The following is a 12,289-nucleotide window of genomic DNA, read 5'->3' on the forward strand; positions in this document are numbered from 1 at the left end:
ATATGGTGTGAAAATGTGAGTCAAACAGTGCAGATGACGCAGTGCACAAGAAAAATATGATAAAACAATCCAGACGAAGCAAACAAATAAAATACACTGTACATTTCCCAATAGTATCATAGGTGAGGTAAATATTAAATATAGCCTATTTCTCAGGGCTCCTCACTTGTAACAAAGTTACAGTCTTAACCATATGGGAAAGTTTTGTCGACATTTCAACCTCCAATAATTCCTGAGGTCTCCTTAGGACGCTGTTTTCTACTGTTCACATCTATAAGTTCTGAATAAATCACAGTTAGGCCCAGCACTAATCCCTATTTAAAAATCACTTCATATGCCGCATGCATTTCCAACACAAAATGAGGGAACAGTGAAATGCTAAATAACAACTAATCAGTGTGTGTTGAGTCTTGTAGACCACAGTGAAATTAAGACCCACCCTAAATGGTGTTCATAGCTACAATTCACAGGTGAGTGAACCCACTGCCATCAGTGGTGGTAAGCCCAACCTAAGTGCGTGATCATGCCACCGCAAAGTAACTTGATATCTATAAATATTGACGTCTATATTCCTATCTGACGTCAAGTGGCAACTATTGCAGTTCCGCTCTAGGAAAGATAGACACAATAAATGTGAACGATACCAGGACCTCACATGCATCCATAATGTTGCCTCGTGAACAATGTACAACACGCACTTACAAACTGTTCATCTGGGTCTATGGGGCTCTGCTTGTATTCAAATAATGTCTCACTTTCATAGATCACTGGGGAAATGATATACCAGTATTACTTACCACATCTCCGCTACACAACAGTTATCATTGTAATAAGTACAATGTCCATTTGTACTTATTCGCTGCAACTGTTTATTATGCAGTCCAAAAATCAAACATAAGTAGTTAGCATCGCTTTGAACAACCTGCCTACCTTGGCACTGCCAATTCATAGCAAATTACTGGGCTCAGAAATTGAGAGCAATTAAGAAAATAATGGCCACTGTGATTCCACAACAGCTCGTGGCGACACTCATGGGGTATGTAAAGGAAGTTCCTGTTGGGGTCTACAGGCTTACCATGATACTCCTAGCTCTAAATACGAGGCAGGTGTTATACACTAGGGGCGTTCCTCTGTACCCACTCTTCATAGCTCGTTAGCGGACGTAACAGCGTGTCAAGAATGACTGTCAGAATACTGGTCCCTCATCCAGACTTCTAGCAGACCTAGGGATATCTGGGCCCCCTCTGAGACGTACATGGCCTTTAGCATAGGGACAATACTGATGGGAAGTGCTGCAATGGAGAACAATGCCAGCTTGACTGTGCAATGGGTGGGGGGAATGACTGGGCCCTCCATTCTTTGCTGTATACAGACCTTGGAGTCCCTTTGTACCCTATCATGGAGGAAGTCTATACCCCCATTGACTCGAGCACCTGAGCCTCTGCCCGCCGCCCTCCATAAAAGTAATTGTGTTTTGACTTCGACTCATTACCTGTAACCCACAAGTAACTATGTGCAAAAGTTTGTAGGTTACAGCTATTAAATGTATTGAAAATGTCAATAAAAATAGCTTTTATTTTTAACAAAAGGAGGCAGGTTGGGTTACTAGAACTAGATCTAATAATTATTATTTTCCCCGATACAAGAGGGCTGTCATTTGCCTCTGAAAGCACAGCTGCATGCAAAGAGTACCAGCCAAGCTGGGGAAGAGTGTCGACATTCAAAGAGGGCTTGATTGTTCTCGTTCAGTAAGGGGGAGGTAGCAAGTGGTCAAGAAGGACATTTCCATCCTCAATGAGCCGCCCTTGGCAAAGGGAAGAAGGAGAAACCTTTGTGTTAAATGTGGAAATGTGCTAAATATATGCAGAGTTTCTGACTTGCAAAGTGCAATAACAATTTGAAGCAGCCAGGGTAACGTTAGAACCTACTGAGGATGCCTAGTAGCTGCAGTGCATGGTTCTCTTTGTTATGAGAGAGGCCCGGTGGTCATTCTGTTCTATCACCCCTCTATAAACCTGGGTAAACCAGGATGACCACATAATTTAGTTATGAGTCACGATCACTAACCACTTTTGCTACATCATTTGAGGTGTGATATCCAATCTGTTTATTGACACTTTCCATGTTTTTTTTATCATTGCTTACTCTGTGCATTCATTTTGGGGAATATGGCTTTTTTTTCCATATTCAGACTGTTAGAAAAAAAGAAAGAAAAGCAAGAAAAAGGGGAAATAATTTTGGAAAAAGAAATATGAAAACAACGAGAACGGAAAAAACAAGGATACAAAAGAACTTGCAATAGTGAGATAAAGTAAAACGACGTAAAGAGTGGTGGAAAAGAGGCATGTAGTCATGGCCAGGCATCCTCTGTAGTCAGCTGCACTAGAGGCGAGCTCCTACGAAAAACTCTGGGCACCTGCAATTATTGTTGTGTTAGAATTAAGCACTGGTTATTCTACCACTACTGTCATTTAGGCCTGGCTTGACAGTAGTTCTGTCGACAGACCTGTGTGATCAATAGAAAAATATTTGTAAGAAGCACTTGTGAGAAAGGGTCTTCTGCTCCTTTCACTTGTTGATTGCCATAAGCACAGCAATTGATTTGAAAGAAGTTGTGTGCTTCGGTTGGGAATCAATGCTAGTATTGCAATTTATGCTTTTTGGAAAAAGTTTGTGCTGTTGGCATGTTGACATGCTAATGATGATATATGCCAGATGATCTGGGATTTTTCTGTTTAGAGCGAAAAATTAAAACAAATGCAGTAGGTCTGTATTATATATTGCGAAAAGCATATTTTAAGGCCAGAACGCCATGAGGTTTCACTTTTTAGCTACAGACAGGCATTTTGTTAAAGCAATCCTAGAGATTAACATAATAGGCAAGGGTTTTGGTGATGGTTACACCCACGGACTATCCTGGGGATACATGATTTACACTATGATAATCCTCGTTGTGCCTTTTTAGGAAGAGTTGTATATCTTGTCAAAAAATATCTATATTGCTAATTTCGTTTTCAATAATATAGTTGTAAAAAACACCGCTTTTGAAAAAAATAAATTATGTTTTTGTAATATATTAATTTTATAGGTTAAATATTGTTTGTATAGTTGTTAATATTTTAAATATAGTTTTTAATTTATTTCTTTTTATTTAATTAATATACATTTTAAAAAATATATTTAATTGATTATTATGTTAATTATGAAATTATAAAAAAATTCAGTTATGTGTTAGGTGTGGGTTGCTGGGTTTGTAGGGGCATAGGGCGGGAAGTTGATTAAGTAATAATTATTTAAAAAATAACTAATTATTTTATTGATTAATATTTATGTAAATTCTGTAATAATTGTATTTTGTAAGATATATTAGGTGTGGGCTGTTGGGTTTGTAGGGGTATAGTGTGACTAGTTTATAATTAATTAATAATTATTATAATATTTAAGTGATTATGGTAATTGTTTTACATTTATTTATGTTATATTTTAAGTGTGGGCTGGTAGGTGTGTGTGGGGATTTTTGTCGTTAGTTAATTAAAACAATTGTTTTGAAATAATATTAATTATTTGTTTACTATTCATGTTAATTGTTTTATTGCTTTGTATATATTTATATATATATATATATATATATATATATATATATATATATATATATATATATATATATATATACCCACACACACACATTGGTTAAAAAATGAAGTTTATATTAAGACTGTATATTTGTTCTGTTAATAAGGTTATGTTATGTGTTTGAAGTGAAGTACTTTCCCTATTGTTGCACAGACTGGAGTGGGAATAGTACATTTTACCTCTCCAGAGTCCAGCGCTTTTCCTACTGTTGCACAGACTGGCCTGGTAATAGTAAATATTACCTTATCGGAGTCCAACACTTTCCCGATTGTTTCACAGACTGGATTAGAAAGAGTAAATGTTAGCATTATGAAGTCCTTTGCTTTCTCTACTATTGCACAAACTGTAGTGGGAATAGAAAATTTAACCCCTCCGTAGTCCAATGCTTTTCCTACTGTTGCACCGAGTGGAAATAGTAAATTTTATTTCTCTGAAGTTTAACATTTCCATTACCGTTGCTTTGATTGGAGTTGAAGTAGTATATCTATTATTGTTAGTCTTTACTACTTTTTAAAAATGTTATTTAAATAGATGTAATATTAATATTTGTTTTTTGTTTAATTTTATATTAATTGTATATATCTGTATTTTGTGTGTATTTTTAATTTAATATGTTCAGTAAATGTCTTTTTTATATTTTTAATTTGTCAATTAATTTAATATTTTTAATTTGATGTGTTCATGTTTTGTATGTTTTATATATATATATATATGCCTTTTATAGTAGCAAATTAAGAAAACACATAAATAATAATAAAAAATAATGTAAAATATATATTTTAATAATAGTGTTATATTATATATATATGTATAATAAGTAGCAGTATGCCCTGTAACAAGGAAATACACACACACCGGTGTGAAGGGTGTATGGTGCGCAATAGCAAGGTTTATTTACACAGCTTCGCCAATGCCTTACGGCCGTAGCCTTGATCATAGTAAGTGTTTGCAGTTAAGGCAGCCATATTTAAGTGTGAAAAGAACAAAACAGTGAAAATAGACTATAACTATAAATTACAACAAAGAGAAGTGCACAACAATAAAGCCACCAAGGATTTATACAATATGTTACGCAGTTACAAAATGTGTACATTGAAATAACAATGTTTAAATAGATGTTTTACGTGGTATTCAATTGGTCACTGGAAATTGGCACTGTGCTGATATAAATGTATTTGTACCGTTCTGCACCCAAACTTATATAGTATACTTGTGAGCATGAATACTCTCCTATAAAATTAGGAGAGTAACAATTTGTTTTTAATATTTTTGTACTTACCTTTATAAGTATATGGAAACAATATTTTTGTGATCAATTATTTGTGACACAATATTTTTGTGTTAAGATATTTGTGTGATGGATATTATGTCAGTGATCCATATGCCTGTGCTGGGTAGGGTGCTAAGCCAATGATAAAGTGTATCGGCCTGACTTGTTCATTGTGAAACGTCATATAAAATGTCATAGATCTGATCTGTTTATTATTTAACGACAAATGCAGTAGTAGAGCCTCTAATTTGCTGTGAAAATCTTTGGTCAATAGGCCTTTAAGGTTAGATTGTTATTATACTATGGGTCTAATTAAGTTTTTGGCAGTCCAATGGTCATCTGCCAATACAGCAGTGGCGAGGTAACTGTCAAGCCAGGGGCCTCCCCACCACTGTATTATGATATTCCAGCCGGACTGGCTGGCAGAAACAGTGTGGCTGCATTGTCCTGGGCTCTCATGGAGAGCCAAGACCAATGCCGTCATGCAGACGGTGCCTGCAACACCCTCGGAATATGCACTGTCTGCCATGGCAGGCAGTGCACATTCCGAGGATACTGACAGAGAGGCATGGGCAGTGCAGGGGCCACCCGTGTCCCCATCCCTGCCTTTCCGCCAGCCTTTCCGTGGCATGGGTACCTGCCAGAGAAAGGCCGGCAGAAAGACAAGCCGTAATCAGCATGGCAGTGCCAAACTCAGCACTGTTGTGGCTGACCACGACTTCCACTGCTGCCAACCTGGCAGGATCTCTGATCCTGGTGGTGGCAGTGGTGTGTTGGCATTCAGACCGCCAGCAACATAATATGCCTGTCGGACCCGCAAGGTTGCAGTCCGCTGTATTCGTAATTAGGCCCTATGTTATTATACTATGTAAGGACTATCAATAGGCATTTTGGCACAAGAAATGCCACCGAAAACAAAACAAGGGCTTTGGCATTGGTTACCCCACGGTCAAACCTCAGGATAGAAGATTTGCACTGCTATAACCCAAGTTAGGCCATTTTAGGAGGCTTTGTGAGATACTTAATGCTCAATAAAGTAACCCAGAATAGGTTATGGTGACAAGGCAACAATATATATGTACTCAGAGAGTCTTTGGGTCAGCCCCTAACAGCCAATGGTCTTTTCAATTGTCATTCACATTCTATTTCCACCAATAGCATGGTGCTAAGGACAAGCCGACTTCATGATTGGCACTATTGGTCTGTGATTGACAGCACTTCACCTTCACTTGTACATATCCACCTGAAAGTGAGTATGCTTCAGTGCTGGGCTTGTGAGGTATTTTTCAATTGTCTTCTTTTGTAGCCGCCTTTAATTTATTTCCTTTTCTTTTATTTGTATTTGTTTACTTATTCACTGAAAACCTAGCAGGTTCCCCAGACAATGCTTATGGCCACTCACATTCGAATCATTTCATTTACTGAGCACGTTATCTCAAGCAGCCACTGCTTCTAAACTTGACAACTGCCCTAGTAAGGTATTGGCCAGAGTGTATCCCCAAGATGGTCACCAAGCTTAAATGCAGTATGTCAGTCAACCTTTGTGAGTGTACGATGATACACTATGTGTTCCATGATGGCCGCCCAGTGCGATGCTTACTTTTTGCCCTTTTAGAATGGTATTGTGCACAGTGTATCTTTGATTTACAATTCTAAGATTACTTACACTTTGCTTCTAATCGTTGTGGCCAGTTTGGAACTTTAAAGCAGCACAACGTTCAATACCTTTCAAAAGTGGCCTTCCACTGCTATGCTTACATTTGTACTTATTTTTATTACAAGCCCATTCCAGCAATGTTTATGCAGGAACATTTCTTTCTTTTTTGAATGTTTATTTCTTTACTTTGTCTTGCATATGCTCCATCAGTTTGTGTGTGTTTTATTGTGGATATGTGAGTGGGTGAATGCAAGAATGAATCAGTGGGTGGGCGAATGGATGCATAAAAGATGAGTGACAGTGCATGAGTATTGAATTATTGAGTGTCTAAACTCAACAGTGTCTAGGAGGCAATGCCAGGTATAAGCCAGATCTATTGGCATTGCCAGTGCTTCCCTTTTGAGTGGAGTGGATTCGATATATTTACAGTATCCAATATTTAACACTTTAGGTCCCCAGCTTTCAGTAATGACTTAGTGGGGGGTCTCTGGATTCCAATAATGATTCAGTGGGGGTCCCCGGGTTCCAATATTGATAAAATGGGGATCCACAGAAGTCAAAGGGTTGGGAACCACTGCAATAGGAAGTAGCCACCAGAGGGCATGCTGACTCTGTGCAGAAAAGTAAGTAAACATAAAGACTTTTACCATTTGCAATGGCAGCAGCTGAGTCAGAAGCTTTAAAATGTTTTGATTCCCTCCCCCTTTAGAAATGCAAGAGGATGAGATATAAAAAAACAGAGGTGATCCCAATCATTCTTTTGCCTTACTGCCAGCTGCCTTAATTGAAGAGTATACCATGAAACCATGCTGCTGTAAGTGTTCCTAGGTCATTAAAATCGAAATGGAAATGTAATTTAGATACTAAATGCTAGCCTCATCCTGTTTCGCTGATGCTGAGGTCTGGGACAAATGAATATTTGGGGAGTACGCTCATAACACTGAAGCTATCCCAGCCTAAATAATGAGCTTGTGACTGCCTAATGTCCATGGCGTACCATTTAGCTTTGATTCCTCACGGCTGCTGTATCCTCTGTGGCGTCCCCAACGAGAGCCTAATGTACTCTCAGGGCCTCTGGGTGTAGTTAAAAGAAATATATGAGACAGCACTGGTCAAACCAGTATGCTGTGTCATTAACATGAAGGTAGCAGAAGAGCGTCTAAGGTGAAAACAATCTATACAAAAATGTAAAAATAAACACTGCAGGAAGGACAGTGAAAACCAGAGGGTAACAAAGACATCTAATGTGGTTAATTGGAATCATCAAAGAAAGGGAGATAGAAAACAAACACATAAATGACAAGGTGAAGATGATTATGAGGACAAAAAGGTAAGGGGGTTGTTTTACAAACTGCATTTGTGGTACATGAAGTAGTATTATAGTAGAACTACTCACGTGCTACTGAAAGCTTTTAACAAAGTTACTGTACCTATACCTTTCCTGTCCTTTCTGTTCAGAGATCTCCACCAAGGTGACAGATCTCTGTAAATGTATGTATATGGCTCAGTAGTAAATGTGGGAGGGACCAAGGGAGTGGCTGAGAAATGGAGAAGGGAAAACACTTGCCACTAAATGGGAGGGGTTTAGAGAATTTTTGCAAAGGTTTAGGGAGGGGCGCTAATACAAACATACACCCATAAAAGTGTAAGACCACTGCTATTTACAAACTACACTTCAAACATTACTGCGGCCCTAAAGGTGGCAAGACGGATGAAAATGTACTCCGGGCCAATCTTAGACTAAAGTAAGTCTAACACCCCAAATAGCCACTGGCAGGAAATGCACCTTAGCCACAGAAAGCAATGGAGAAAGGAAATTAAAAACTGTATCTGAGGTCTCCACTGCGAGGCATGTCTCAAATTACAGGTGTGAAGTTACTAGTAGAACTTTATACTTTTAAATCCTCTACAGTAAGAAGTTTCACTATCTGTTTGTGGTGGTGGAGACATATAAGTCTACATCTTGGTGTAAAGCTAGACTCAGAAATGATGAATGCAACATTTTTTTAAGTTACACTTAGGTCTAGTAGTACATATAGAGGTGAGTAAATACACACAAGTATTTTTACATTGGGGACTAGGCCCGAAGACCTTTGACTAAATGGAACCATGTACATCAGGGTAAAATAACACTTTGGTTGAAAGTATTGGACAAGCGAGAAGCACGCCTAACATCCCCCTGGGTATTTGAGGTTTGGAGGTAGAGCGAGTTCACCCCAAGAAAATGTAATGCCATGGTGTAAACAACAAAAAATCATACAGGTGTTACTCTAATAGATGAAGAGCAGTTATTACCCAGATATCAGTTTTAAATATATATAGCAGTAAAAATTTTTACTCTGGAAAAATAAAATCACATTCCCAAAACAAAAGGTGATACATTTTAAGAAAAACATTTAGGGGGTTATTACAACTTTGGAGGAGGTGTTAATCCGTCCCAAAAGTGACGGTAAAGTGACGGATACACCACCAGCCGTATTACGAGTCCATTATATCCTATGGAACTCGTAATACGGCTGGTGGTATATCGTCACTTTACCGTCACTTTTGGGACGGATTAACACCTCCTCCAAAGTTGTAATAACCCCCTTAGTCCTCAAATACCAACTTTTGTATTTGCTCAATAACCAGTTTGCTATGTACAAACATTAACGTGTACGATTGGCACACATGGATAGATCATGCCTCGCATGCCCATGTATCACCATGTGAGGACCTGGATTCCAGCAATATGCCATGAATTGCCTCCATGACGTCAGGGGAAACCTTATACCGGTAGTGGACACCATAAAGCCAAGTAATGCCACACAAATAATTATCATCATTTCATTGGGATTGAAATTATACTAGTAGTTGGCAGTCAGCTCCCCCCAACCTCCCAACTTGAGTAGTAATGCTGTTTTGTTACACTCTTGCACTTTTGTAATTTCATTTTTGCTGGTAATTTCAGTGCTGATTACTGCAACTCGTTAAATGGGGGTACCTAAGCTAAGCATCTCTGTTAAGTAGTCCCATTTAACGTGTGGCACATCAGCAACATCTGGTACTTTAGCTGATAGCAGGTAGCTTTCCTGGGCTTCTAGTTTTCCGTTTAACTTTGAAACTCAGGGGCATGTTTATGCTCTGTTTGCACCAAATTAGCGTGCTTTTTTAAAACTCTAATTTGGTGCAAAACTACCTCCATACTTATACTTTGGCGCTAGACCCTTCTAGCACCAAATGTATCGAGTTAAATAAATTTTTGGGAAGTGGAAACCTACCTTGCCTTAATGAGATGCAAGGTAGGTGTTCCTGTGCAAAAAATGACCCTATGGGCTTTAATGCCATATTTATACTCCTGTGCAAAAATGGTGCATGGGTGGGGTCAAAAAATGGTCAAATCTTGCTTTGCCCCATTTCTTAACGCCTGGGTCAGGGATGGCGTTAGGGGACTTTTGAGCCGATTTCCCACAGGTGCCCTCTCCAGGCCCCAGGGACACCCTCACCCACACCAGAGGGACAGCGGAGGATGGGGGACCCCATCCCAGGTAAGTACAGGTAAGTATTTATTTTATTTTTTAAAGTGCCATTGGGGGCCCTGTAATGGGACCCCCTACATGGCACTGGGTGCAATGATCATGCCCAGCGGACCCTGGTCCCCTGTGCTGGCCATTGTGGTGGTGGGCATGACTTCTGTCTTTTCTAAGACAGGAGTCATTTGGTATGGATGGTTTGGTGTGAGAAAATGACTATGTGCAGGTTAGAGTATTCTTTTTTTTTCTAACTCTAACCTGCCTAAGGTAATTTTTTGGTGCAAAAAACGCTTCTTCCATACCGCCAGCCCCACCCGACTAAAGTCATTTTTTTTGCTGCTAACCTACCCTTTGCACTGGCTTGCACCATTCCATAAATATGGTGCCCGGCTGGTGTACAGAAATGGTGCAAGCCAGTGCTAAACTTTTTGGTGCAAAACTGAGATGGTGCAGTTTTGCGCCAAAAAGTATAAATCAGGACCCAAGGGTTCAAAAAATCTCCGCAGGCAAACTGCTGTTGGGTAAAAAGACACAGGTGGATGAAGGTGCCCGCATCTTATTTCTTAATTGTTTCTATTGCTTTATGTCATGTTGATACCCTTAGCCAGTACTGGTATTTTAGCCAAAAATCAGTCTGCATTCTGGGACTTGTAGTTTCCTTTTTAATAATGTAACTATAGGCTGATCAATACCAGCTGGAAAACTGCTGTTGGGCAAAAAGCATGAGTGTCACGTATTTGATGTGGTAAGTGCTAGTTGGCAATAGAATCACTCTTCTAATGAAAGAGAAATGCTGTAAATACATCTCTTGCACACATGGAGACGGAGTAATGCTGTAAAGAGCAGCTTTTAAACACACTATAAAATACCACACACTTCATGCTCATAACCACAACAGACTGGAGAAACTAAACTTAACCTCCGGTTGATAGCCTCCTTCACTGAATAGAAGTTGGCACTCCACTTGATAGATCAGTGGCGCGCTGTTAAAAGCAGGGAGTCAAACATCAAACCCAACCGACAAAAGATTGTTTCACAGGGGCACGTCTAACAACTTTGTGTTTGATTTCTGCCTCCATGCGTCACTTATACACTTAGCTACCCTGCTCCTTTGGGATGCGACCTATAGTCCAAATATGTTGCGACTCCTCAGGTGAAAAAATATCACAATGAAATGGAAATGACGACTTTATAGCTGAGGTAATAAAATTAAATTATCCGGAAGTGACCAATGGGTCGTTTGCTTTACCTTTGCAATGATATCTGCTGTTTCATTGTAGCTTCGACACTTCCTAATGCCACTGTGAGCCAGGAAGTCTTCCACGAGCCGTATTCCAATGTTGTATCCCCTGTGAACAATTAAATTAATAATTTTAAACAAAGTTTCTATTTTCAATTACATTTTCAAAAGTATGACTTTGCTGCAAATATCTAAATGTGACCTAGTTGGGAGAGGCAAATGAAGGCCCTGATTAAAAGTAGGCCGAAGTTTGCTTGCTCCAGCACAAACTCCTGCATGTTCAGTTGGAGTTTGTTTTGGATAATTACTAGAGGCAATAAAGTCTGCATCTTTCTTCATATTTCAGTCAGGCGCAGCTCCTATGCTATGGGGGTGGAGCGCCCCTCCACCAGCAGCAGCATCACGGGGACGAAGGGGGAGTGCACAGCTTTAGGGGGCCAGCCAAACACATATCCGCACTGGGCTCTCCCCAACCCGGCAATGTGTTGCCAGGTTGGAGAGAGCATGCAGAGAATTTCACTGTGCCTCAGAGCGCCCTGTCTGGGTGCTCCGGCCAATCCGAATGCTGTTGTCATGCTGCCAGCAGCATGACAGCAGTGTTCAGATTGGCTGGGAGCCTGTGCCTGCAGCTGCAGCAGAGGAGCGGTGCGGTGGTGGCGGGGAGAAAGTAAAGTGCTTTTTTTTTTTTTATTAATTCACCTCCTTCCGCACGCGTCACCCCACTTTTTCATGGTGGTGCAAGCTGCTCCTGATTTCAGTAGGTCTAACCTGCCGTATTGTGACAGGGTAAAGTGTGTGGTAATTATTGTAGGCATGTAGATTTTGGTGCAGTAAGTACCTGATAAATTTCGAACGTCTGGGAGTCTGATTTCATTGAGTGTGGTACACAGCACCTACCTCTCGAGCACTAGTAATTAAGGCCATAGTAACTTCCCTAAAGACACAAACAGTTTCTTGTTCCTTGTTGGTCATGTCTT

The 12,289-nt window shown here is 39.7% G+C and overlaps 1 protein-coding gene across 2 annotated transcripts in view; it reads right to left on the bottom strand.

Annotated features, from left to right (window-relative positions):
- The window catches only part of TRAPPC3L (trafficking protein particle complex subunit 3L), a 284,619-nt gene that overhangs the window by 84,845 nt on the left and 187,485 nt on the right, over window positions 1-12,289 (bottom strand). For both annotated transcript variants that reach the window (XM_069234567.1, XM_069234568.1), the window contains exon 4: window positions 11,322-11,421. In XM_069234567.1, the coding sequence (XP_069090668.1) occupies window positions 11,322-11,421 (100 nt within the window). The remainder of the gene's footprint in view (window positions 1-11,321; window positions 11,422-12,289) is intronic.

The sequence above is a fragment of the Pleurodeles waltl genome, chromosome 5 (genome assembly GCF_031143425.1).
Source record: "Pleurodeles waltl isolate 20211129_DDA chromosome 5, aPleWal1.hap1.20221129, whole genome shotgun sequence".
Classification (NCBI taxonomy): domain Eukaryota; kingdom Metazoa; phylum Chordata; class Amphibia; order Caudata; family Salamandridae; genus Pleurodeles; species Pleurodeles waltl.